The following is a 27,549-nucleotide window of genomic DNA, read 5'->3' as shown; positions in this document are numbered from 1 at the left end:
CTGCAAAGAAAACCAAGCTGATGACAAACAAATGTGATGGGATCAGCTCACACATCACTGTCAGTGGACAAGAACTGGAGACAGTGAAACAGTTCAAGTATTTGGGGGCAATCATCACAGATGAAAGATCCAAGGCAGAAATTTGGGCAAGAACTGCACAAACAGCAGCGGCGGCAAAGCTAAAGCTAATTTGGAGGAATAAGAACATCTCCCTAGAATCCAAACTGAAACTGCTGCAGGCATTGGTCATCTCCATTTTTCTGTATGCGTGGGAGACACGGACCATTGTGGCAGAACTTGAACGGAAAATACAGGTAGTAAAGATGAGATACTTCCGTAAAATCCTGGCCACCTCCTACTTTGACCATGTCACTAATGAAGAGGTCCGCAACATCACCACCCAATGCGCTGGGTCATATGAAGACCTCCTGACGACCGTAAAGAAGCGCAAGTTGAAGGGGTACAGCCATGTAACAAGATCTGGCCTATCCAAGATCATCCTCCAAGGGACAGTTCAGGGGAAGAGAAGCAGAGGTAGACAGAAGAGATGGACTGACAATGTAAAAAGAGTGAACAGGAATGGACTTCATGGAGACTCAAGCACTGACACACAATTGTCAGGGGTGTAGACAATTGATTGATTGCTCATCAATGAGGGGGCCCCCCAACGACCAATGTGGTTATGGGAGTGATGATTATGATAGGGTAAAAGCACACAAAAGACCAGATTTCACAGTCCATGATGTGTTTTTCATGGCCATGAATTTGATAGGGCCCTATAAATAACGTAGCACCCTCCAAATTCCACACAATTTTAAGGTGAGTCAAATTTGGACCATATAAACAAGCTGTCTTCCTTTTAAAAGGGAATGGTGTCTAGTGTTCTTGCTTGCTCTCCCTCAATGAACAGAGCTCCCACTACACAGAGGGCTTTGAAGGTGCAAGCAGGAAGTCATTTAATCTCTTCCACAGTAGTTATGTGACAGAAGCTGTCTGTTACACAACTACAAACTGCCATTCGCCAGCACAGAAGGAGGGCAAGCGGCTTCCTTCACAGGAGGCTTTTATTAAAATTGTGTGACATCTACAAGGATACAGTACAAAAAAAAATTTTGGTCCATGAAAAACCATAATCAGTTAATAAAAACAGTAATTCTGCAACAGCTACACTTGCCTAGGCAATATCCAAGTATCCTTCACTATTACTTGCCCTGAGGAGCCGGTAGTCTGCGTTAACCGGCACCGGGACTTCAGCCCCTGGTGCTACAAAGGGGCAATTCTTTAAGGGTCCAAAGACAGAAGGGAGAGAAGGTTGGAAAGTCTATTACTCACAGACAAGAAGTCTCTCTCTCTCTCACACACACACACACACACAGGCTTACAGGGGCTCCCAATTTCATAGCAGCCCCCCAATCACACTCCAGGGTAGTGTGAGGCTGTTTGTCAGTAACATGATTTTGCAGCTAACGTCAGGAGAGCACAACCAACTGGGTTCTGAGTCCACTCACTTTACAGTCCCAAAAAGGAATCTGAGCAGAAATATTTAGCCCCAGGTGAAGAGAGGCCCCACCTCCCAACATGCCCTGCTGCACACACATGGTCCTGAGGGCAAAGAGCACAAGAGTGCCACTAAATTAATTCATTAGCAATTCATTCCATGTCTAGGCTGCTACTCTCTCAGTTGGAGAAAACCCATCTGCACCTACTTGATCACCTGCCCTGTGACAGCCCCAGAACCTGCTCTGTGCCCAAACATGAAAGACAACAAAGCAGAGGAGCCCTGACTTCTACTAATTTGCTTATTTGTTTGGGGCTGTTTGGTAGAGGCCCAGGCTGCCTCCTCACATCCTCAGATATATGAAAAGGAGCATTCACTTCACCAAAGGCAGAGATGCAGGATCATCATCAGCCTGGTCCAAGAAATGACCCTAAGGCTTTATACTTCTGCCTAATCCCACTGCAAGGAGGAGCTGCACTTGGTGCATTCCCCACTCCCTGCAGCAGGAAGAACAAGCAGCCTTTGGCAAGACTGCATTGCTGCTCAATCCTGCATGTTAGAGCTACGCTTGCAGCTCCCTTGGCATGCAGTAGAGTCACCTCTTCATAGCTCCTTCATCTCTGTGCTGAACCAGTGTGTCCCTCGTGATCCAGGGCTGGAGCAGCCTCCTAGGGAACATGAAGGGAGCTTTAACTAAGGAGACGGACACGCTGGGAAAAGCAATCCTCTACATAGCACAGAAACCCTTTCTCAAGAGAGGAGAGTCCTACAAGGAGGGATGATGCAAGAGCACCCCCACAGGGGGAGAGTGTGCACCAACATGCAGGAGCTCTGCCTGCTGCGTCTCATGGACCTTGGGAAGTGAATGGCCACGGGCTTCTGTCCGCATGGCAGATCCAGAAGGGCCCATGCTGAGAGGCTTTCCAGCCCCACATTCTCTGGGGTGCAAGAACTAGAGCCCAGTTTTGGAGAAGGGGCTGTGGTAAGTTTCTGAACTCAAGAGAAGTTTTGAGCCTGCAGCAACACTGGATATTGGGGGCAACACAGGCAACGCAGAGACAAGGTGGGCTCGCAAGAGCTCCGAGACTGACAGGGCCTCAGTGAGGGAGGAAACCAGGTAGAAGTGTGTGACCCTTTGAGCCTGTCTGCTTGCTACATCCCCAAAGCCCCGCGGGGCTCTGGAGTCACACTGATACAGACACTGCCAGAAGTGAGTAATGGCTGCAGGTCTCTACGCTGGAGTGGGGGTTGTGTGGGCCTAAACAGTGAACTCTGCAGCGCTCAGTCTCCACAAGTAGCTGTGATGCCTTCTGATCAGGGGAGGAGTGGGGCAGCTTATGTGTTGCGGATTCCCAGTGCCTGCTCCAGCTCCTGCCGTCTCTGCTGCACCTGTGGGAGGAGAAGCCAGATCCCCTGCTTTAATACACTGACAGTGAATGGTAAGTCAGAGTCTGAATAACAAATGTTCCTAGTCTGGAGGAAGTGAAGGAACGATGAGCCCAAACCCATCCACAGCCCCTGGGAAAGAAACAGGACTCCTTCCTCAGCTGGGCTATGTCTTTCCTGTTGGCTCCCTGTCCCCGCCTCCTTAATCCTGTCCATAGTACAGCCCATAGGTTACAATGTGTTCCACAGGCTAGTGAAGGATGCACAAATTGCACAGTAGGGAGGCTGCACTGTCTTGTGGTTAGATGAAGGGAATGGAAGTCAGGACTCGGGGGATCTAATGCCAGCTCTACCAGTCATTCATTGCATGAACTGGGGCAAGCCTGTGCCCTGATGTCCCCATTTTGAAGTGCAGCCAATACCTCCCTCCTCCAGGGCTATGAGGGAATTAGCACATGTGCAAAGCACTTCAGCCTCTGATACAAAAGGCTAATAAAAGGGCAAAGAATCTTTTTTTTTTTTTTTTTAAAACAGTTTGCTTAACAAGAAGCCTGTGATGGGGCAGTTTCAATATCATGCAGGGGATTTTGGGGCATGGCTTCAGCTCTCTGCCAGGGCCCACATCAACTCTGCACTAGCCTGTGGGCTGCTACCGTTCAGAGATCTGAAAGCAAAGGCCAAACCAGCATGCATCCCATGAGAGGGGGATAGCCTCTCTTCACAGCTACATTGCACAAGGAACTCCTAGGAAGCAACTCCACCCCAGCAAGCCCAAGGACCATGGTTCTGGCTGTGATATAAAATCGATGTCTGTGTAAAAACAATGGATTTAAATGGGAAGAGGCTGGCTAGGTGGTGGTGAGGGCTAACACTAGTATCACCTCTGCATGACCTGGTTTTGATCCTAATTGGATCCAAACCAGCAAATAGTTTGATGAGGTCTTTCTAGCTCTGGTGACTGTTTACTGGCAGTTACTCTTGGGGCGAATTCCGTGCCACCGTGCCTCTGCATTTATTTATTGACAAATAAAACTTGCATAATTTTGAAGTATTGTGCGCAGAATTCCCTCAGGAGTAGGCAGTACAAGAACACCCCACAAAGTTGCAGCACTGTATCTGAAGCAATAGGACTTAGAATAGCTGGGCTGTGGCAAATCCAGGTCCAAGGTGCACTGGTCAAGTTGTGTGTGGGTATCCAGGATTGGAACAGAAGGGTGCTGGAGATCAGGACTGAGATGCATCAGCAGAACTAGGTGGTTGAAACTCTGTATGCCTGGCTGCACTGCGCCCAGCTTTAGCGAACAGCATCTCCCTACAAGCAGAATAGCAGCTACCAGGTGTGGATGGATTCCCTCAAATGGGAACGCTCACCTTGGAGTAGAAGTATCTGCACACGGCTTCCTGAGCCCAGGGCTGGAAGTAGAATTCAGCTCTACGCTCCTCTTCTGGATTCCCAACAACGTCAGTCATAGTCTAGAGGCACGAAAGAGAGCAGCTTACAACCCAGAGTCATGCAGCTGTCCACGTTACTCTCACAACCCACCCCATGTCCTGGGCTACCCACAAGCACTGTCCCCAAGCAGACTCCAGCAAGACCTGGCCCAGCCAGTGCTGTCAGATTGAAATCCTGGCACTCAATTCCAATTTTTGGCGTGGCTACAGACCTGCAAATTGTGTTTCTGCATGGATCTCAGCTGCTAACTGAACAAAAAGAGTCTGATGGGATGGACTGAGCTTCTGTTTGCCTCCACACAAAAGGGAAAAATCTTTTTACCTTTAGATCTCGGCACTGTGACTGGAGCCAGTCATTGATGAAGCCTTGGGGATCACGGGCAAAGCTCAGCATGAATTCACGTTGTGTCTTCAGCTGATTAATGGTTTCTATTGTCTCATGGATCTGAGAGAGAAAAAGGTAGTAATGGGGTATTGCTGAACCAGGTTACGAGGCCAACCCAACACAGAGGCAAGACAAACCAAAGGGTCCAGCATGTTAAGATGGAAAACTCTCATATTTCCTGGTTCACCCAGATGTGTAACATACACCCCACCCCACATCCCTCTTGCTGTAGAGACAGGGCGGTAGGTTCAAGTCAATGCACTGACATGCAGACTCAGGACATTCAGCACCTTTCATCCAAAGATCTCATTGGCCTTTAACTACCAGGAACCCTGGCAAACCCTCCAAGATGTAGCTTCACGTTACTCCCCTGTAATGAGATAGGCAAGTCACTTCATTCTGTGCCTCTAAGGTCTCAGGTAGACAAGCTGGGAAGAGGATCTAGCAGTCCTGACTCCCAGTCCCCTGATCTAACCATTAAACCAGTTTCCCTCTAATCACTCATTTTCAAATCTATTTTCTTGATAAGTAAAAAGATTGTCACTATTGGATTTGTGTCACAGAAATGGTGCCACCCTGGCAGAAATGTTGCCCTCACTGTTCCAGATCCCAAATATAAAGTCACTAAATGAATCTATATTAAAAGCTGCAGGAAAGCTCTCTCTGCAACACTGTGCCAGCCAACCTCATTCCAGCACACAAACTCTAGTTGGAAGGGCAGGATCCAGCTTCTACCTTGTTATCCAGGGCAGCGATTTCCTGCTGGCTGGCTGTGGACAGCAAGAAAGAATTCATCTGAGTTTTAAGAGTATCATCCACTTCCACATCAATGTCATAGCAGGCGGTTTTTTTCTGGTCGTTTGGGTCAACACTGTGGACATCAGCAAGAGAACACCCAGAAAAAGCGAAAAGCCTGAGTCAGTACTTGAGTGCATCCTTACTAGCACCTCTAAGCTCCATAGGTTGAGAGGTGGGGGTAGGGAAGACAGTATTAACGTATGCATTACATTTGGTTTTCTGTAACAGAGGAAAGGGGTCAGTAACACAGAGGAGCAGGAAAACACTTCACCTCTGTAGTCGCACATCATGCATGCAGCACAGGGGACCAGGAGCTTACAGTCTAGACAAGCACAGTGCAAAGGCTCAGAGTTCAGGCGCACAGTGTGGAGGTCAGTGTTGGCAGAAGGAAAGAAAGCAGGGATTTACAGAAGGGGTGCTTGGTGAATGGGAAAAAGAGGCTGTTGAACGCACACAGGGCAGAGTGAATAAAGGCATGCAAAGATGGAGAGGTGCAGGAAGTTCAGCAGCTTCTGAAACTGACTGTAACAAGGAGCATCTCCCCATACAAGTCTCTCTAGCTCTCTTATCCGCCCTTCCCAACAAACAGTGCCTCAGGGGCCAGTCTCACCTGATCACATGGTTAATGATGATTGGTTCTGGGGGCATGAGCAAAGCGTGCAGCCTTTGAGGAATCTCAGAGAACTTCATCCGCTGAGACTCAAATATCTGCAAGAGAAACAGGGAGTGGGGTGGAAAGCAGGTCAGTGCTGGAAAAGAGGCAGCCTGGAGAATCTCTGGTTCCTGGCAACAGAAGCCAAAGCTGTCTCCTGCCCCTAACACGCCGCCCCACCCCAAGTTGGAGACACCTTTACCTGCTGGAGATACTTGTCGCAGATGACATACTCCCGCTCATGGGGATCCTGTAGCTTGTGGGTCTTGATGTACTGCCACAGTGCCTGGATGATCACTGGGCGGGTCTGGGTATGAATCCCCAAGAGACGAGCCAGGCGGGGGTCCAGTTTGAACTGTGGAGGCTGAGGAGACAAGAGCATGACAAAGGTCGGGGTAAGGATGATGCAGCTACAGATAGTGCTCATCCAAGTCACAACTCAGATGCTAAGGCACTGCACACTCCCCATCTGCATCGTACCAGCCTGCCTACCTGATAATCCAGCATCAGGAGGACAGTACAGCGCACATTCACGTCCCCAGGCCTCTTCACCTGGAAGCCATCTGTCTCCTGGGTAGTAGCAGTTCTGTGCCACTGGAAAAAACACAGCAGAGGAGGTGGTTTAAGAACACAGACTGCCAGGTCATTCCCTCTGCTCCTGCTGCCTGCCAGGCACAACATTTACCTGCAATTGCCATTTACTGATGACACAAACTCCTCCCCAGAAAGATCCTGCCCATTTGACAGCATGTGATCTCTGCCACGTGCCCCAGACTCTACAGACAGTTCTGGTGGCTCTGACACCACCTCTGAAAGGAGGTTGGAACTCCTGCGTTGAATAGTGTGAGGAGCACACAGCTCACCAGTTTTAAAGGTCAAGATTACTATCATGGAGCATCAGGGGAGAATGATACGGATGAAATGTGAACTCACAAGAGTCAAGTGGTTGCAAAGAGGCTTCATTTATTTGGCATGGACCACGTTGCTGTCCCCAACACAACGGGTTTGGCTGCAACAATTGTTCAATACGCTGAAAAACAGTTGATAGCTAACAGCTCTCCCTTAGCCTCTCTGTTAAGGCAGATGTGTCTTAGACTCTTCTTTCAAATAAGCGTGTAAGTGTATTCGCATCTTTGCAAACAGGCAGAACATAGAATTGATGGGCTTTGTCATGAGATTCCCAACAGCATGGCCAGGTTATGCATCCACCTCTGCTACATTCCCAGTGTTACCAGACTTGCTCCAAGTATGGGGAACAGAGGAGACAGGCACTTATGGTCTGTGTCTTTGCACTTTACACAGGAGCATCTTTTGCCTAGAGCTTCACATACACTAATTTTGCAAAGCTAAGGGACTCTGATACTGTTCTTATTTATCAGAATGGAGCAGAAAGGGCACAAATAAAATCTTCTTATCTTCTTATCCAACAAGCTTCAACCCCTCTGAGGGAGGTTAGCACTATCCCCATTTCACAGACAGAGACAAAGAGGTGAAGCGATTTGCCCCAGGGCTCCTTGCAAGTCAGTAGCAGAGCTGGGCTCAGCACTCAAGAGTTCCTAGCTCCCAGAATGACACGGTTGCCAAGATTCTGAACTCCATTTGGAGATGATATAACAAAGTATAGCTTACCTCCACCAGGTGATTGTCTGGGCCATACAGGTCCTTGTCCAGCTCGATCACCAGAGACTTGAAGAAGGATGAGAATTTCCTTTTCTGTTTGGTGGCATCATATTTGGACAGAGCAGCCTGCAGCACAGAAAGGAAGAGGGTTAGGGCAGATAAGGCCAGCAGTGGAGCACACCCAGCACATACAACAGCACTGTTCGGAACTGAACAATCCAACTCTCATTTACCGATACTAAACCCACCTCTCCCTCCAAAACCCCAGCATGGAGCCAATGGCATGTTTGCTGGTTGCCTTGGCCTCTTTGCTGTCTGTTCTATCCCTTCCCCCCACATCCTCTGTCATTTATCCATGTGCCCTTCCACTAGGGGCAGGGACTGCGTCTTTCTAGGGAATCCAGGGTTATCAAAAGCTGTTCTCAACACAGTCTGCCTGCCAATCAGTCAGGCAGGCTATCCCCCACAGGCTAGAGTAAATAGGTCCCTCAAGGACATACACAAGATCAGCTATCCAGCACAAAGGGGAAGAAGCCCAACAGCACAGGACAGACCAGAGATGAAAAGTAACGGGACTAAATTCTGAAGTGCTGGGACAGATTTTACATCCAATACAGATGTTCCATGGGAATCCCTTGCCAATAACCATAGCACAATGCCATGTTTGACTAGCTTCCTGTGAGACGGATTCAAGGCCTCCTCCAGGCCCAGGGCAGTCACATTAATGCAGAAAGATTAAAGCCCAAGAAGCCCTATTCCAAAATTGCACTAGAGTTACTGGCCCAAGACCTAAGAAGGAACCATGCTACCCATGATAAACCCTGACCCTTCCCTTCTGTTTGCAAATCCAGTCTCGAGGCCAATTCCTCACAGCAGACTAGAGACTTTTTTGGGAGGGGAACGAACTCACAACCCTGTCATGTGCAATCTTTGTGTCTGCTTTCAGAGGTAGGGAAGGCAAGTGTCACAAATCTGCTCCCACCATCAATCCTCTTAGCTATAAAGAGCTAAGTATTATTATTGTAGTGTCCTACCTCATTGGGTGGCCAACTGGTTTGGCCCTCTTACCCTCTCCCCCTTCTCGTCAGACTCCTTGGGCAGGTACGAGCGAGAGAGGATACATTCATAGAGTCCAAGGCCAGAAAGGACCATTGTGATCATCTAGGATAGAGGGCCCCTAGTTCCATTCTCAGACATTAAGCAGTTGGTCTTCACTTCCAACTCCAGACCTTTGAAAGCTTCTTCTTTGGTCACAACCCAACAGGGTTTAGTTCCCACACCCATTCATCTCATCTTATCTGGAGAATTAATGCTGGTCCCTCGCCCTTCCCAGAGGGGCTGGGTGCCTCACACTCACGTCCTCGAGCAGCCGCCCTTCCACCCGGAGCTCCCACGAGGCAACAGTCCCTTCGCCATCTTCCGCGTCCGACTTGGCTGGATTGAAGGTGTTGGAGATAAAAATGCGGAGCTTTCGCTTTTGCTAAGAGGAAAAGCATCAGCTAAACGTTAACAGCAAAATGCAGAAGCCAATAAACACGCTCGGGCCACAGCCACAATCAAGAAACCACAGGATCTGGACTCACTTTTACCTCCTGCACCTGAGAAACAGTGACAGACCAGAGAGCAAGCCAGGCAAAGAGAGGGTCGGCAAGCACCCCTGACTGCACTCTGAAGCTAAAGTCCAGGATAGGACATTGACCCTCAATACATCACACTCCCAAGAGCCTTTATAGACCCACCTAAATGCCATATAAGTCAGTCCTGTTTTCTCAGTTCAGGCACAGGTCCCTCGGCACCCCAGCAAGAAACCTGAGCACTATCCTCCTTTACCTTAATGGGTCGTTTCAAGGCCTCCTGGATATCCAGACGTTTCCTCATGATTGTCTGGTCCAGTTTCCTTTCAAATGCCAACAGATCCATGTAGGCCTGAGACTCTGGTACCAGTTCACGAATCTATGGCAAAGCACAAGCCAATCAAGAACGCTGCTTCTCTCCCCCTGAAACTGTTGAGAACTCAGAACTACAGCAGCGGAGGCAGCAAAAGTAAAAAACCTCACTCACCCTCTGAGGTAGAATTTTGTCAGCCATTTTCTTTTTCTTAGCACTGTTTAAAGAAGGATACACACATTAACGTGACAACCAGTTTGTCCCTCAAACAGTCGGAACACAAGAAAAGGAGCAAGGATGTGGGTTTATTCTTAGGTTTGTGACTCTGCTATGAGGGGCACTTGCTCCTCAACATCTGTCTCAGTCTAGTCCTCCTCTCTTTCAAAGGCTGTTTATTGTGACTGTCAATCTCTGTACAGACACCTTCCTTACCCACCCTTTCTCCCCACAGCCACAGCAGGATTGAAACTCTAATGCTGCAGAGCTCAAAAGCACCGGCAAGACCAGGACCACGTGATTATCTGAACATTTCAAGTCTCCCAAGAGGTATGAATAGCTGGGGTTGCCCTGAGTTTGGAGAGGTGTTTGGTTAAATATTATTTTGATACAAAGTGGCTCCCAGGCTTGATTGAATATTAAGTTGGACTTCCTAACAAATAAGTTTTTTAAGCCAGGAGATACTGTTGAGCAGTATCAAGTGACAATGACATTGTGTTAAAAAATAAAAAAAAACTTGCTCTTGCATAGGAGCTGAGTATTATTATCTGAAGCTCCCATCACCCAGTAAAGTAGCTGCACAAAAAGTCTATGTCAGTTTGAGCCACCCATGTAAAACAATTAAAGAATAAAGTCCAAGAGTGTGCTGGCAGCAAGGCAGAGACGGAAGTCCTAGATGTAGTGACCCAAACAACAAAGCATTGTGCTGATCTCTGACATCAGCAGCAAGCGTCTGAATTACTGAGTATTGGTTAATCCATTTTTGCAATGTAGCCAACTAGCATCCAAAGGGGTTTATTTGATACGATGGACAAGAATTTATTATTTGGTCTCTATTTTCTGGAGGGTCATAAATGGCCTATTTCAATTTAGATATTGCTTTCTCGATGAGCATTTTTCTTCCTTAACCACTTCAGATCATGTCTGCTTGTTGTGGACAGAGTCTCCCTGGTACTTTTGTAAGGGTGGGTTGGGAGGATGCGCTGGTGTTTTGGACAAAATCTGCCTGACCCTGAATGACTATTTAGCAATGTGCTGTGCACTGGTTCGCTCCAGCCTTCCACCTCAGAGGTGGCTGCATTTTGCTGGTATTATAGTTTTACAACTTGTGAAAGACTTTGGTGTCTTTCATGAAGAGACACTAAGTGGTCATAGAAAAGATAATTAACCTCAGAACGAGGCGAGAAATCTGGCCTCTTACTTGTGGTTACGATTCTGGGCCGCTTGCTGCTGGACTTGCTGGATTTGCTGAGGAGCTGGCCTCTTGCGGGACTGATCCATACCAGACTGGGCCATTCCAGGCCGGACTGAGGGACTCCCACCATATCCTGGGGGACCCATGGAGGGTCCCTGAGGTGTCATGCGGCTGCCTGGCAACATGCCAGGGCGCTGAGGAGAGAAAAACAGGGATCTGGTCTCCATCTGACCCAAACTCTGAAAAGATGGAGACTCCCCAATAAAGGGCAGTTAAGTTCTAAGCACAAGTGGGCTACCAAGCCACACTTGCTGAGCTAAGTGTGACCCCGCTAGCACAGGGCCACGTCACTCATGGGCTTCCTTAGGATGGACTCAGATAGATCACTATAGGGCTAGCAGCTCCAGAAGTGGATGCTTCCAAGAACGAATGGGATTGTAACACAGAAACCATAACCTGCAATGCTGGCCATGAGAGACAGTTCTTAATTTCACACACCTCTCCACACTGCAGGCCTTGTGCCCTAACCCCTGCCTACAATTTTCCTCCATGCATTGAATCACCACTCCAACTGCCATCCCCACAAGATGCTCCCCCTCTCCCCCTTCCTACTCCTAATCCTCACCCCACTCATTTCCTCTAGGCTGCCTCTCCTCTCCCTTTTCCACAGTTCAGAGCCCAGCTCCTCCCTTCCCAATCAATCTTCTCTTTAGGGTCACCTTTCTACCTGAGAGTAACCCTTACGCAGAGCACCCCTGACTTCACTGCAGGGTGACCTCTCTCACTCCCACCCTGTGGTGCCCCCCATTTCACCCAAACATTTCCTCCTCCTCAAATACCACCCCCCCCAGTTTGCCACTTCACCTCACCCTGCACCTAGGCCCCATTTCTTCCCCACGTCTCCCTCGGCCTGAGCCCCAGCTTGCCCTGAGCCCCCTCCCTGGACCCTCGCTCACGCCTGGGGCGCCACTTGCCCCCGAGACACCCCCCACCCCACGCACTGCCCCCACCTTCGGAAACGCTGCCTCCCCCTTTACCGCTCCCAAGGGGGCACCGCGGCCCGGACCCTCCCCTCCCCCACGCCAGCCTCCGAGCCCGCCCCGCCCCCTCCCCCGGCCTTACCGGGTAGGCGGCGCCCGGCAGCGGGGAGCGGTAGAGGCCTTGGCCGGGAGCCGGGCCCATGCGGACGGGGGGCCCCGGGGTGCCCGGCCCCAGCGCTCCGGCCCCCCCGCTGCCGCCGCTCGGAGTCACCGACTGGAAACCCGCCCGCGCCGCCATCTTCTCCCAGCACAAAGCGGGGGAGGGGGAGCGGGACCGGAACCGGACACCGATCATAGAGCGCGTGGGGCAGAGCGGCACCAGAGGTGCCATAGATTACGCGGGGAGGGTGCAGAGAGATGCTGGGGATGCAGGCTGCCTCCCCCTGCCGCGTGGGGGCCGGCACTGCAAGGGGCCGCGGGCAGCCAAGAGCCCCTGGGGAGGGATTGGGGCAGTGCCAGCGGGAGGGGCAGGGGGAAAAGCCCCCGGGTGTGGGCAGTGCAGACGGGGGGTAATGTCCAGGGGGGCAGTGCCCATGAGGAAGGGGCAGGGACACAGGAGCCTTCAGGAGGCTGCCAAAAATTAGAGCACGCCCTGGCTTAAAGCATCTCCCTGGGCTGCCCAGCTGCGCTGGGATGCCCAGAACCCCCTGGCTGCCCCGCAGGGATCCTCAACCTCTGCTTTTAAAAATATCCTAATGCATGTTGAATGGAAATAAAGTGATTCATCAGAACCCAGCTCTGGCCCTGCTTCGGGCATTTCTGGCTAGGGTGGGATTTTGGTGAATGATTTAAAACACTTTTTGTCTCCAAATAGCTTTGATGCAAATACATGTTCCAAAGGATTTGGGTAACATGTTTGGCTATTGAACCAAACCTCCCAAGGAGCAAGGTTTAGCACTGCTGGAGCTTCAGGGGCTGTTTCCAAGCCAGCTGGGTAGACAGTCCACCTGCTGTGTCTGGCTGGATTGATCATCAGAGGGTGTCAATTTTCTGCTTGCTCACACGAGTGTAAATCAGGAGTAGCCCCATTTAAATCCATGGAGCTAGACTGGTTAGGAGGATCAGCCCCTTGGTGTCTGGTGTATGAACAGTGGGGTGTGACCACCCATAGATAAAATGGATTTTTTTAATCTCTGGTCCTGCTTGCAAGGGTGCAGGGTAAATTCCTTGCCAGACAGAAGACACCTTCTACCTGGCAACTGAGCTTTAGCTGCAATTTCCTCTGACTGACACGAGATTTACTGCAAAACATTGGGGTTGGCTAATGTACAATATTGTGCTTTGTTTAATGAGGTAGCTGCAGCACATGTCAGGAGAAATGGCCCAATGCACACTAGGGGGCTCTAGTAATGTCAATGCAAAGTTACCTGTAAAAGATTCTCTTTAGTTTGGAGCAAAACTCTTTCTCCTGTGCTGGTTTGTTATGATGTTGGCTGTTCAGTTCTTTCTAGGTGTGTGGGGGATGCAAGGGTCTGAGTTAGAGCTGCTAGGCCTAAATCTGATCTCTTGTACAATGATCTAACTCCACTGACAGGATTTCAAGTCAAGCCCCGCTTGGAAGCGTAGTGGGGAGGTTTACGAGCGAGAGCCAAACTCAGACTTTGAGAGACAGATGCAGTTACAGGAGAGACCAAAAACGGCAAAATTCAGAGAGCGAGTGATAACTGCAGAGCTCTCTGATGTCAAACATGGACAGGAGGGGTTCAGGGAGGGAGAAAGATCAGGGCACACAGGGGCGCTTTGTTGTCTCCATCCATGGTCTCTGCAGTCCCAAGTCACCGCAGCCCAGCTAGTGCCAGGCCCACATGTTTGTGGACATCATGGCAGAAGCACATTAATGGGAGGGCAGAGAACCAAAATCTGTGGAAAGTTTTTAAACTATGGGGGCGGGGGGGTCACTTTGAACTAGCTGCTGAAGGGAATGGAGTGGTGGGGAAGCTGTTTGGAGATGGGGCTTCTCTGCACGTGAGGAAGAGATGGGCAGCAGCATCCTGCCCATGGCAGGGGCTGGAGAGCCAGGCGTGGGGGGTGCGGGCCCCACTGCTGCAGCAGCCAGCATGGGGGCGGGGGAATAGAGGCTGGATGAAGAGCTGCCAGGAAATTCAGTAACCCATCCACCCCAAAAACCTAGCAACTTGTTTTTGTAGGACCTGCATTATTTAGTGCTATGCTGCCAAGTCCCAGCCCTGCTCCTAGCACAGTGCTGATGTGATGGATAGGCCTGGCCCACAGAGCAGCACAGCACAGAAAGCAGCAGCAACTTTCATGAGACCTTAAAACAGAGCAATGCTTGTCAAGTTAGGAGAGACCAAATACTGCCAGGGATGAGGTTTCATTTCCAGGTGTCTTGTGGGATGGGGGAGGGCGACCCACAAAAGGAACACAGGCTACACCAAACACTTGCGGCCACAAATACACAGCAGTGCATGGACCATATTGCCCTTCCTGACTGGCTCAGCCCCAGCGCCAGCCTGTAACTACACCAGAGAAATCCCACATGGACCAGTCTGCCCACCTCAGGTCCTGGCCCCTCAGTGTGGTTGAGATGTGCATCTCACAGAAGGCAGGGTGATTGGCCCAAAGGACTGTCATTGCCACATGGGCCCCAACCCATGTCATGGCACCTGGCTGCCCAGCACAGCTCTCCCCTGCCCGTATGGTGCTCACTTCACGGCTGTATCATTATATCACAGCTCCTGTGTCTGCTGGCAGCACCAGCAGTGAGTGAAGGGTAAACATGAATCACTGCAGGAGGGCGCAGAGGCCCCTCTGCCTGTGTTTATACACACTCAGCATGATTAATCCTCACGCTGCAGAGGCCACACAATCCACAGGGTGAAAGCACCAGAGTGCCAGTAGTGGCAGCATGGCTTGTGCCCCCCTGTGCTCCAGAGAAAGCTGGCTACCTGCAGGTCCCACAGTCCACACTTCTTCCTCCCTAACAGGGATAAATCAGCTAATGCCTTCTAATCCACTCTGCCTCTCTGGCTGCTGCAGTAATGGAGCTGTAGCCTGTTTCTCTCCTGAGACGAGCAGCTGGATGTGTCCACAGTGGAGTCTTAACTGATTGAGATGGGCCCCAAGAAACCAAACTCCATTAGTGCCAGAGAGCAGCTCAAAGGGATGCTTGGGACTCTCTAATCTGATTGGCTCCAAGCCTGGAGTATCCAGTGGCAAGTTTGCTGAGTGCCATTTAATTAGGTAGGAGGCTAATGCAATGCTGTTCTGTAGGGGCAGGAATTCTTCTGTGGATGAGGTGTCCTGGGCTTGGTGGGCCTGTTTCCATGCTCAACTCAGTGTCCTGGTGTGGGACTGCAGAGCCACACCATGGGAGGTGCCATAAAACCGAGGTCCTAATCTTTGTGGTTGTGAAAGGCCCTATGGTACCATACATGAGACACATGGTATTAGCACCTGGCCAAATTCCCTGCGGTCTCCCTAACTGCCCACTTCAGTATCCACTGGGCATTGGCTTCCTCTTCACTTCCTGTCCTAAGCTGCTGCATGGCAGCTATGTTTCAACCCAGAGAAGGCCAGGTCTTAGCAGTGGGGAGCTTATCCCTGCATAGAGACTGAGTATCTGGGGCCTTGTGATGAAGAGTGCCCTTTTATCAGGCCTGGAGCCTTTATGTCAGCACACCAGAGCAGTGCTGGACTCAGGGCCATTTCACAGAACCTCATGCCTGTCAGCAGCAGCCTGAGCTCCCCACACACACACACACACCTGACCCCCACCAACATGCCACAGCCCTACCCTAGAGGGACCGGCCTAGGACTGAGAGGAGAGGGAAATTCCTGTGGCCCATTCAGCCCTTGGCCTCTCATGGAGCTACCAACAGGAGGGCTAAGGAGGGCCCATCTTCGTGGTTTTTGTGATGTCAAAACTATGCTGCAACCCACTGGACTCATTCCATGGAATTGGATAGCGATAGGCAAGCAGGCTGAGACAGAAGGCTCACTAGCTGCCCAAGTCAGCCATTTGTGACCTGTGCACTATTACATGTCACAGACGGGCTAGGACCAAACCCCAGATCCCTTGAAGTCTGGGGATATTTAGCTCCAGAACTGGCCTTTGCAGCTGGCTAGACTCCCACTCCCAGCCCTCCTGAGCCCTGGCTGTGTTGAGGCCCAAGAACAGGATAAGGTGCAAAGGGTTCATTCTCACTGCATCAGGTACCACCCCCACCCGCCTTACCCCAGCCACAGCCCCATGGTGGCAGTTCAGCCATTGGGCACCAGGTGCTGAGGGAGCAGGCCGGCTTCAAGCTTCCCGCAAAAGCCACGAATGCCAGCAGCGCATTGCTCAAGGCTGCAGCGCTGGGAATATTCATGACTTTGCTACTAACAAGGCCCTGTAACCGTAGAGGCCATGTTTTCCAGCCATTGAGCTCTGGACAATGACACAGGGTTTGTTTTGTCACCATCTGGCTGCTAGGAGGCAGCAGTGCCCACTTCGAGGGTGCACATCACCAGAGCAAACCCAGGCTGGAGCCCTCCTTATGGTGCCCTGTACTAGAAGGCAGGAGGCTCAACGCCTGGCTAGCGTGGGAAAGGAGGGGCCTAGGATTTCACTGCACTGGGCTCCAGCTCCTGCCCTAAACTTCAGTGTCCCAGCCCCATGCCTGCCCAGTGCTGGAATGCAGGGCCCCTACACTTACCCCCACACAAAGTCAGGTCCCAGGATCCGTCCTTGTCTGCTCCATGCTGAAATGTGTTTGAGGCCTTGTAACAGGATTCCTACTCACCACTAGCATGCCTGCTCATGGCTATATCTGGGAAAGTAGTTCTTGGGGCATGGGGTGCCCACTTCTGCTCTCTGCAATAGCCTATCCTGGTAACATGTTCCTCTGGCCAGGCCCCTCCTGGGGTTACAAACTCCAGCAGGACCAGTAGCTAGCAGTGAACCCAGGCCTGCCTGCTACACCGGATTGTAGCCTAGGGGCCCGATAACCAGCAATCCAGGTCTGTTCAGTCCCTGTCCCTTGGCTCATTCCTACCCAGCCTCTCTCTCTCTCCCCTTGCCTGTTTATGGGTTTACCAGAAGAGTTATACTACTCCCTGACTATTTCACCCCCTTCTAGCCTCTTGCTAGACTCTTACTCCAGGGCAGGATCTCAGGGCTTACTCACTCCCTAGACTTCCTGCTTGTCCCTAACAAGCTCCCTCATTCCAGAGAGTGATGGCAGACTTCTTCCCCTAACATCCCCTTCTGGCCTTTCCACAGCTGGGCTTCATTTGTAATTAACCCAGGTCCTCCTCCTTGCTGGAGATGCCAGGTAACCTGTCTGGCTTCTGGGGCCCTTGTTGCCCTATCAGGGCTGCTGTGGGGTGCACATCCCTTCATAGGCCTGAAGCCACATTCAGTGCCAGTGAATGCTGTCACACAGTATGCACTATGGCCTGTAGCAAACCACACTGACACTCATGGACAGCGCCAGTGTGCAGTGGCCACACCAGTGCAGTCCCCATAGCTCTGCAGAAGTCTTAGAGCCCCAGCCAGACTTTGCTTAATGGCTGGTTAATTTAGGTTCATTAATTCCCCATGGGGCATGTGGCTTACACTACTAACTATTCTGTTCCTATTCAAAGACATCCCTCCTCACCCCCACGCACTGGCAGTGCAGCGCCGCCTCTGGCCCCAAAAGAGCAGGCTGGGAGGGAGTCATGACTGCAGCTGACATGCACTGACATTCATTCTACCGACAGCCCCTGCTGTTCCTATGAAGCCCAATCTGAGCGAGGGGAGTGAGTCTGGCCTTTCTACACTGTCCCCAGCACATCACCGGCCGATGAATCCGATGCATCCGATGAAGTGAGCTGTAGCTCACGAAAGCTTATGCTCAAATAAATTGGTTAGTCTCTAAGGTGCCACAAGTCCTCCTGTTCTTTTTGCGAATACAGACTAACACGGCTGCTCCTCTGAAACCTGTCACTGGCATGTGTTGCTCAAGTCTCCCTCAAGGACTGGATCCTACCCTGCATTATGGTGTTAGACAGCCAATTGTTCCTGATACAGCCAAATTAAACAGGTTCTCACCAGGCCCCTGAGAGGGATAAGTCTGGCCTTGTCTCTGCTGAATTTCAGGTTTCTGCCCTGAACCACTGAAGTGCTACAGCTGTGAAAGGTTAGAGATCACACATTCAACAAAGTAGGAGCAACAGTGTAGTTTTCCCCAGACTCTTTGGAAAATGGCTCTTCTGCTTTTGCTCAAACTTTCCACATCAGTTCGCCCTCAGCATGCAGAGATGAAATCCTGAGAAAGATGAAAAGAGCCCGTTGGAATGGGACTGCTCAGGTGACCTTCCTGCCTGGTGATGCTATGTGTCCGACACAGAACAATAGTAATCAATGGAGACTGGCCCCAGGACAGTGCAGGATCGGGCCTCCTTGTCCCTTTAATCTCACAACATTTAAAGAAAAGGAGGACTTGTGGCATCTTAGAGACTAACAAAGTACTCCTTTTCTTTTTGCGGATACAGACTAACACGGCTGCCACTCTGAAACAACATTTAAAGCCTCCCTTCTAGAGACTTCAGCTCAGGAAAGCTCTTAAGCACATGTTTAACTTTAAGCATTGCAGTCATTGGGACTCTCTCACACAGCTGAAGGTAAGTATGTACTTAAGTCATTCCAATTCAAGGCAAACGCTTTGTTCTGCAGCAGGTCTCCTCTTTGGTCCTCAGTTTGAGATGCACAACATGAGCCATGTGGGGAGGGAGCAGCTGCCTGGGGTGCTTCTGATTTCCCACCCACAAGCATAGAGTCCTGCAGCCCAGCTGGGGAGAAACAGGCTCAGTCTCTATCCTTTAGCTCATCCATTTATAGTATCCTTTATATCATTAAGAGTAGCAGATATTGATATACAATGCATTTGTCACCTTATTGTGCTTCCTATGAAAATGTGTGTACATAGTACAGATACCAGAGATAATTCAACACTTTATACACTTGAAGGCATTCAGAGATCGGTAACAGAAAAATGGCACAATATCAAGGCCTAAATGCTACTGGATGGGTATCTACACTGATATGCCGCATACAGATATATATATATATATATATGTACACACACATATATATATATAGTAATATATATTATATATTATATATAAGAAATATAAAATGAGGATGATATAGTAAAAACAGACAAATAAAAAGTGATAAGTTTCAAAGGGTGAGCATCAAGGTCAAATCCAAATCCAAGCCCCAACTTTAAAAGCTTTAGAGCGTGAGAGTGAAAATAAGAAAGAAAGAAAAGGAATGAAACTGCACAAAGGAGCCATAAGACAATGTATGGACGTGGCTGACCCGTTTGTCTTTGGGCGAGTGCTAGATACAAAGGCCTGACCCCGGTTCCTAATTTTGGTCAGGAAGTAAAATAATAATAATCATAAAGTAAAAAAAGATTAGAAAAATAATAAAAATGACATTGCAAAAGCTCTTAAAGCTAAGTAGCACTTCATCCCTGCAGAGCTGTCACTTGGTGGAGGGCACAGGGTGGATGCAAGAATTCTGGGGCTGGCCCTGACAGTGGAACAAAAGGATGGAGGCAGCCCAGGCAAGGTCCGGCTCTTGAGTCCCTGGCCTGGCTGCGGAGGGGGTTGGGTTTGTTACACAGAAGTCTGGATAAATTCATGAAGGTTAAGTCCATTAATGGCTATTAGCCAGGATGGGTAAGGAATGGTGTCCCTAGCCTCTGTTTGTCAGAGGGTGGAGATGGATGGCAGGAGAGAGATCACTAGATCATTACCTGTTAGGTTCACTTCCTCTGAGGCGCCTGGCATTGGCCTCTGTCAGAAGACAGGATACTGGGCTGGATGGACCTTTGGTCTGACCCAGTACGGACATTCTTATGTTCTTAAGTCAAACTGACCTCACAGTTCCTCTCCTCTATGTACCAGAGTCCCATGGAGGGGCCATGACTGGGCTGGCTCTGCCCACACAGTAGCAGAGACTCTGGGACACAAAGGGCCAAGGGTGGCTGTGAACGACAGGCATGGCTGAAAAACCGAGCTCAGGGCCTGCCATTTTCAGAAGCTGCCGGTGATTTGGGAATTTCATCTGGAGAGGTTGTGGGGAGGGGGAGTGTCTGTGGGTCATTTCTGAAGGGTGGGTGTCTGTGAGTCCCCAGAGGGTTCTGCTTGGTGGAGGGCTTGGCTCAGCTGACCATGGCAGAGCAGAGCGCACAAGCAGGGTCGTGTGGACAGGATCTGTCCTGCTGGAAGCCTCCTTCCGTGGGAAGTTAGCTCAGCCCATGGGCACCAGCTTCCCCAGCCAGCTCTGAGCCACAGGCTTCTCTCATGTCAGGCTTTTTCTGAGGATGCCTGGCTTCCGGGTGACTCCATGGCAGACGGGAATGCAAAGCCCTACATTTCCTGGGACAGCACCTGCCTGGAGGACATGTGACCGGCCTGGGAAAGCTGGATAGGTGCCTTTTAGGGAGGCATGGCTCCCCCCGCCCCGAAACCCTGTGTCGGACTATCCATAGTGCAGCTCTGGAGTGTGGGCTGTCCCGGGCAGGCTCCCCTTCCTGGCTGATCCCACCTGCATGGGAAATGGCAGCACGATGAGTGTGAGCTTCATCCATCAGTATTTTCTTTGCCTGTTATGCTGACCCTAGTGCTCCCCATAGCACATCCATCCCCAGCTGCCTGGCTTGGCAAGCTTATCTGGCAAGGACTGTGCAACAGCAGGTGCTTATGGGCCTGAGGGGGATTCTTCCCTTTATGTGCCCCATTAGCTATGAGGCTTCTGTCTTAGGGGAAAAGGAGGCTGAGGCCTCTTAGGGTTTTTGGAAAGTCCTCCTTGACCCTGCAGCATGGCTACTGTACGGGCCTTATTCCCCTCTCCCACCCCAAGTTACAGTCTTTGGCACTGTCCACACAGAGGGGCCTCTCTGGACGCCTCTGGATTGTGTAGGTTCCAGATATCAGAGTCTGGGCAGGAGACTTCTCTGGGGGTGCGGCATGTGGAGGAGGGTGATGGTGAAGGGAGGAAGAAGGCTGTGCTAGCTCACAGATGGGGCTATCATTACCCCAGCTCAGTCCACACAGCATCAACCGCTGTCATGTTGGAGGGGACAGGAGCAGGGGAGACCTGGGGGCATCTGCCCTCGAGCTGAACCAACAGCAGGGAAGGCTCCCAGGCACCATCATGCTCAGAGACTCAGTGCCAGGGGCAGGGGACTAAGTTCAGAGCAAGACTGTGGCTGCTGAATCGGCTGCAGTGCACATGGGACACACAGCGGAAGCTTCTGGGATCCAGCTCTCACCATCAGCCTCTCCCATCCACACTGGAGGTGAAATGCTGAAAGAGGGGCCCAGCAAACATGCTGCCATAGCAGTGGGGGCCCTGGCTCAGAGGACAGGCACCGGGAGCTCCCACCTTTGTGGAGGTGATGCTTCAGTACTAACAAATTCCCCTGCTCTGTGGAGAGCTGGCTCGAGCTGAGTGCAGGGACCAGGCCTCCTCGTGCTCGCTCATAACCCTCCCCCCACCAAGGCTCTCTCCAGTGTGATGCGTGGATGTGGGATAGACATGGAAACCAGGTAAATGGACAGGAATGTGGAACATGGGAGAGGGGTTACTTCCCCCAACGTGACTGCCGCCGAAGGGCTGATTCTTCTGGGCTCCTTTCTCTTTTTAGTTAGAAACAAATTGAGGAGCCAAGGAGGAGCGGGCCAGGTCCTGTGGCCCAGCCCGGTCCATGCGTAGCTCCTACACAGGCTGCAGAGTCAATACTCTGTGTGTGGGGGGGGGATCGGGGGGGGGGCTGGGACTGGAATGTCCAAGAGTCTCTAAACTATGGGGGGGTGAGGGAGCAGCTGGCGCTGAGTCTGTATCCAGGGTCAGAAACCAACCCAACCGCCTGCCACCTGGCCCTAAACCTGAGGCCATCACTCTTGTTAATGTCCCACTGTGGCGAGGAGCAAGGGCCCCTAGGTGTGTCCCCTCCACGGATGCCCCCCAGGGACAGGGGCCGCTCTCCGGAGGGCTTTGGTAGTGTACGTTGTACATCCAGACGTCAGTTAGCAGGTGAAGTCCTCAAACGTGCCCCGGGCCGGGTGGTGAGGTAGGATGTTGGCTGCATACGTCATCCCGGCTGGGTGGCCCCTTAGGCTCTCGCAGGGATTCTGGGGGCAAGGGAGATGAGGGAAGGAGAGTTAAGTGTGGATGGTCCCGAGCACAGGGAGAAGAGCAGATGTTACAGCGACAGCATCATGCAATGCCTTGATAGAGGCAAGAGTCCAGCCCTCTAGTAATCACAGAGACCAGAGGCTCTGGCAGCATTTGGGGAGCCCAGCAGCTCAGGGGATGCCCCAGAAACACTTAGTGCCCTTGCCCAGGGAGCTCCAGAGCACAGGAGATCTCCATATACCTGGCTGAGTGATGCCACCTCCCATGAACAAAGACCCTGTTTAGAGATGGGCTGCAAGATTTGTGGCTCTTCTGTAATGAGTGAACCAGCTCCCTAGGCCCAATGCCCCTGAGCTTGGGGGATCTGTGCATCTGGGTCCGAACTTTCTGGCTTGGGGTCATGGCCCCAAGAGAACCACAGTTGTCAGCTATCTTCAGCAAGCCAGTCGGCACTGAACTCCGGTGCCTAAATACCATGGTGATTAGCACACTAGCAAGACCTGGGCGGTTTTCTATCCTCTCCCTCTCCAAAGGCTGCCAGCTGCCAGCTACCACTCCAGGCAGTCCCAGAGGACAGGGGTACTGGGCACTGGAGCATGAGGCCCCAAGCTGGCATGCTCAGTGCCCTGCTGTTGATCCCAGCCATGTCCTTTCACTGCAGGTTGCTCCCCAGCAATCCCCACAGCACAAAGGTCATTCCCATGAGCCACTTTCTGAGCAGCCTACAGGCTTTGGGGGTTTCTAACTTTGGCCTTCAAGGCAGGCAGTCCTCTCTTAGCCCTCCTTGCTAGTTCAGAGGTGAAGGAGCAGGAAGAGACCAGGACAACAAGGGTGCTAAAGGGAAGGACTGAGATGCATGCCCTATGTATGAGGACCTTGCACAGCGCCTGGCTACCCTACAGCAGGCGCTGGCCCGTGATATGGATCTGCCTGTCTCACAAGCACTCAGCAATCTCCTATAGAACCCCCAGCCCCAGCGGGCTCGCTGAGCAGCTTGGGGGGCACTGCAGGGCAGCGTGCTGCCGCTCCCCCAACATAGGGGTCAGTGGAGATGTCGGGGAGTCTAACTGAGCTGTGGCCCATGCCACTAAGAGAAGGGCAGGTTCAGGCACTTACATGGCGTTTCACATCGTCCATGCTCAGGGTGACGCCCTTGTCTGTGTTGTTCCTTTTGTGATTCTTTTGGCACTTGGCGCGGCGACACAGCTTGTACTTTATGACCTGAAAGTGAAAGCAGCTCCTTGGTGGGATGGCCCCCTCATGGTGACCCAAAGCACCCTGCGCGCTGAGGAGCCGGGGGCACATCAGGGGCACCAGTTACAGGGGAGCAGTGCTGAGGTAAGTCACATGATGAGGGGCTAGTGGAAACAGCACAGGCCAGATCCTGCTCCCAGCCATAGCAAGGTAAATCCAGAGTGACTCCCCATTCTGGACTGGCTGCAGGGTAGCTGAGATCAGAAACTCACCCACAACATACGAAGAGGCTCACAGTTCCCATGGGCAGCAGGGATTTGGGTCCCAGGGGATTGGCAGGAGACGTGCGAGGCTGGCACCAGCCTAGGGGGAGCTTTCATGCTGAGTGGGAAGGGACTGGGAGGGCAGAGGGGGGCTGGCGGGCGAGACCACGCAGGGAGCAGGCAGTGAAGTGACATGCAGAGGTGAATGTGAGGAAGGAGCTGTGGGGGAAGCAGTGTGACGAGGGTTGACCTTAGGGGACCATCTTGGTGCATCATGGGGGATGGTTCTCAACCCCCACAGCAGAGTGGGGTTCCTGGTGATCCCTCCTTCACTCACCTCATAGGCATAATCGAACAGCTCCAGCACGGTCAGGATGCTGGCCCCAATGAACAGCCCCATCTGCCCACCAATGTCGCCTGGAGACGAGAGGGATGAGAGCAGTCAGGGCGGGCTGGCTGAGAGTGGATGGCCCCTCAGCCACTCAGGGGCTCAGTTATATAGTGTAGGACAGGACAGCTGAGGAATGGAGACAAGACAGAGGGAGGGAGGGAGGGAAAGGAGAAGGCAGCAGCTGCATCTGCCATAGCAGCTCATCCACTTGTAGTGACAGGTTTCAGAGTAGCAGCCGTGTTAGTCTGTATCCGCAAAAAGAAAAGGAGTACTAGTGGCACCTTAGAGGCTCAATAAATGCTCAAATAAATTTGTTAGTTTCTAAGGTGCCACAAGTACTCCTTTTCTTTTCACTTGCAGTGAGAGGCTGGATCTCTCTCCCCAGAGTTCACTCTAGTGGTCTCCGATGAGCCTGTGACACGGACACCCCCTGCCCCTCGGCAAACCAAAACCGGAGGCGTCTGGGGATCCTTGGTCCTGACTCCAGGCTGCAGTTTGGTGAGCTCTGATCTGCTGGGCTGGTGAACCTACGAGCTCAGTGACCCTCCACATGGGCTCAGGGCATGGGTTCTGCACCCTCTGCTCACTGGAAGTAGGGTAGCAAGTCCTTCCGCTCTGCGATGAATGGACTCACCAGTGGCCAGGGCTCTGCGCTCCAATGTGAGATTCACTAGGAAGACCCAGGGATGAGGCCAAGGAGCCATGGAGCCTGCAGCCATGCCAGGATTTCCCCAAAGCACCAGGGTTCTGGGGTACAGGTTTTGGCTCTGTGTCCCCAATAAACACCCCTCCGTATGGAGCCAGCAAAGCCCCCGGCCCTTGCGGATGGCTACTCCGAGAGGCCAAATACTCACAGCTCCCATTGACTCTCAGCCCCTCTAGGAATTGAGCCCTGACTCTTCTTAGCCTCTCATGAAGGGGCTGGGACTGGCTGTCAGGCTCTAGGGCCCAGCATAGGTATGCAGAGCTGCTCCACTGACTCATACCAGCAGCTAGACCAAGTGGGATCTGCTCCATCTTTGGAGTACCGAGGCCCAAGAGCTTCTCTAACGCAAGGGAGAGCTGGGGCAGGGAGGTTCTGGAGGAGAAAGCCTCGGAAGAGCCAAGTCAGGAGGGATAAGGTGTGTGTGTGTCTGTATGTGGGGGGTAGTTTTGGACAGTGATCTGCCTCATGGAATGGGGCCCCCACCCACTTCCAGGGGTATTTCCATTCCCCAGTCAGCCCTGAGGCAACGTTGACCTTTCTAAGCTACCCTGATTGGCTCACCTGCCTGCCATATAACCTCATAAACCAATCTCTCATTGGCTCACCTCTCTGCCCTGAGCTTGATAAGCTTCGCTCGTTGGCTCACCCACCTGCCCTACAAGGGCCTGTCAATTGGGACCTCACACCAGTGCACTTGCACCCAGGGATCCTATATAATTTCTGCACTTCATGAGCCCTACTCCCTCAGCCGGCTAGAGACCAAAGCACAATGGCTCTGCACTGAGACGACATCTGCTCATTAAATGGAGCCATTACTATTTTCTAATTGGTTTATTCAAAAAGCCCTTAAACATCTGCACTTGGGTCTGCAGGAAGGAGTCTGCTGCAGAGAAAACAGATCAGGATGGGAACTTTGGGGAAGGACAGGTACAGATAATGCTACTTCCCGCTCACTGAAATCTGGTTCACCTGCCAGACACGGACCACACGGTCCCCCATCTGCCTGGGGTGGGATGGGAGGCAAATCGCTGAGCTGAGCCAGCAGCCATGGTCTAGGCTCAGAGGTGAGGTGTGCGAGGGGGCGAGTTCCGTGCTGAAGGTGGGCACACAGCCATCTGAGCTGGGGGCTATCACGCTCCCCGCCATCCCATATGATGTTCTGGGCCAGGTACATCAGATTTACCCCAGTGCCACTCACAGCAGGCTCTGTCCCCAAGGGGGCAGCAGGAGAAGCAGTAGCCTTGTGTAAGAACAGCTCCCACCAACCCCCCACTGAGCCTCATCCTGGTCCCACAGAAGCCAGTGGGAGTTTTGCAATTCACAGCAGCGGGATCAGGACTCAGCTACTGCACTCAAATGTGCAGTGTGTCTCAGCCTCCCGCAGCACACATCACCATGTGCCTGGCCTTAGAGCCATGGAATTACCATCTGCCCCACCTCTCCCCTGCACTCAGCACCAAAGGCCCTGCTCTCCCAGGGGACTCCACAGCTCATGCCCACTGGGCTGCCGCAGAGCCAGGGTCTCTGACTGCCCTCCCTGCTTCAGCTTACCTTCAGCATCACCGACAGGTGGAAGGGAGAGCCACAGCTCACTGGAGGTGACAGGAGGCATCCGGGGCTTAGTGTAGGGGGAGTCATTGGAGCTGAATGGACCCCTACCACAAGCACTCAGCTAGCATTGCTCAGCAGTGACCACAACGCCTGGCTCCCTACCTGCCCCTGAGTATGGAGGGGAAACATGGCTCACCCAGCAAGCCAGCCACCTCGTAGGCCTTCTTCTGCTCAATTGTCTCATAGTTCAGGGCTTCAAAGAAGATATCCAGCACTAGGAAGTTCTCCCTGCAAGAGAGGAAGGGAGTGTCACTGGATGGGGCTGGCTCTGTGTGACAGCCTGGAGTCTCTGAAGCACATCCAGCGTGGACGAAACCAGCAGGAAGCCATGAGACCAGGGAAAGGAGACTAGGCATTAAGAACCGGCACCTGGCGTCCCATAGATCTGGAGACTGGACAGGTGCCTAGGGGGACAATGGAGAATGAAACTCGTGTGGCACTGGCAATATGTGCAGTGTCCTGGCTCCATCGGCTCTGCCTCCAGGGCTGCGGTGCAAGCCTCCTCCCCAGTTACCCAATGTACTGCTCCGACTTGTTGTGTTTCTTGGCCAGGTACTTGGCTGAGGCCTTGCTGGGGATTTTCACCATGGACAACTCCTTGCCAAAGCGGGTGACGTTGCAGGGCATCTCACAGACGCAGTAATCGTTGTCCTTCTCCAGCAGGAAATCTGGGGGGAGGAGGGAGGTGAGCGGAAAGGAGGGGAACGGAGAGAGAGAACAAAATAAAACAATAGCAACTCATACTCTAAAGGGGCTTCTCGACATTCCTCAAACTTCAAAATTGCCCTGGAAAGTGCCCCTCAAGCCACTGAACAGGAGAAGAAAGAGGGGGACAATTTCCGGAAGATTTCTAGGACCCTCTCCTCCCAGTTCCCACTTGTAAGCCATTCCCCTGCCCTAGCTAAGGCTCTCGGGAGGTCAATGGCAACAAAACAAACACAAGGCACTACCAGAGCCAAATGAAAGAAGGAGAAAGAAAATCACCATCTGAAAACGATGCAAATAGAAACAAATGAAGGGGGCAGGGCAATCAGTGCAGGGATCAGAGGGAGGGACAGGGGAAGAGAGAGGTGAGAAATATGGCACCCGCAGTCACGTTACAGAAGAGTCTTTGGAG

General features: G+C 51.9%; 2 protein-coding genes across 3 annotated transcripts in view; both read right to left on the bottom strand.

Moving 5' to 3' along the window:
- Positions 1-886: 886 nt before the first annotated feature.
- Positions 887-12,382, bottom strand: SMARCD1 (SWI/SNF related BAF chromatin remodeling complex subunit D1). The gene is made up of 13 exons (XM_074935020.1): positions 12,212-12,382; positions 11,096-11,283; positions 9,853-9,895; positions 9,622-9,744; positions 9,149-9,271; positions 7,801-7,917; positions 6,664-6,765; positions 6,374-6,535; positions 6,130-6,227; positions 5,457-5,592; positions 4,659-4,781; positions 4,256-4,357; positions 887-2,887 (listed from the first exon to the last, which is right to left on the bottom strand). The coding sequence occupies exons 1-13, from the start codon at positions 12,365-12,367 to the stop codon at positions 2,834-2,836; spliced, it is 1,527 nt and encodes a 508-aa protein (XP_074791121.1). The 5' UTR covers positions 12,368-12,382; the 3' UTR covers positions 887-2,833.
- A 6,540-nt stretch (positions 12,383-18,922) lies between these two features.
- The window catches only part of ASIC1 (acid sensing ion channel subunit 1), a 118,323-nt gene continuing 109,696 nt past the window's right edge, over positions 18,923-27,549 (bottom strand). The window contains exons 6-10 of one of the 2 annotated variants that reach the window (XM_074935656.1): positions 26,947-27,100; positions 26,569-26,660; positions 24,062-24,141; positions 23,384-23,488; positions 18,923-22,263 (exon numbers count right to left, since the gene is read on the bottom strand). In XM_074935656.1, coding sequence (XP_074791757.1) covers positions 22,159-22,263; positions 23,384-23,488; positions 24,062-24,141; positions 26,569-26,660; positions 26,947-27,100 — 536 coding nt within the window. In that variant the 3' untranslated portion in view covers positions 18,923-22,158. The remainder of the gene's footprint in view (positions 22,264-23,383; positions 23,489-24,061; positions 24,142-26,568; positions 26,661-26,946; positions 27,101-27,549) is intronic. The other variant, XM_074935657.1, reaches the window with a different exon arrangement.

The sequence above is a fragment of the Natator depressus genome, chromosome 20 (genome assembly GCF_965152275.1).
Source record: "Natator depressus isolate rNatDep1 chromosome 20, rNatDep2.hap1, whole genome shotgun sequence".
Classification (NCBI taxonomy): domain Eukaryota; kingdom Metazoa; phylum Chordata; order Testudines; family Cheloniidae; genus Natator; species Natator depressus.
Note: the sequence above shows the minus strand (reverse complement) of the source record. Positions and strands in the feature narration are given on the sequence as shown.

Excerpts from the sequence above, each read along its gene's own strand:
- SMARCD1 (XM_074935020.1), bottom strand. The coding sequence starts at position 12,367 with ATGGCGGCGCGGGCGGGTTTCCAGTCGGTGACTCCGAGCGGCGGCAGC. Across the intron at positions 6,536-6,663 it reads TCCTGATGCTGGATTATCAG|CCTCCACAGTTCAAACTGGA; the intron begins GTAGGCAGGCTG and ends TTGTCTCCTCAG. Across the intron at positions 4,358-4,658 it reads CACAGTGCCGAGATCTAAAG|ACTATGACTGACGTTGTTGG; the intron begins GTAAAAAGATTT and ends TCGTGCCTCTAG.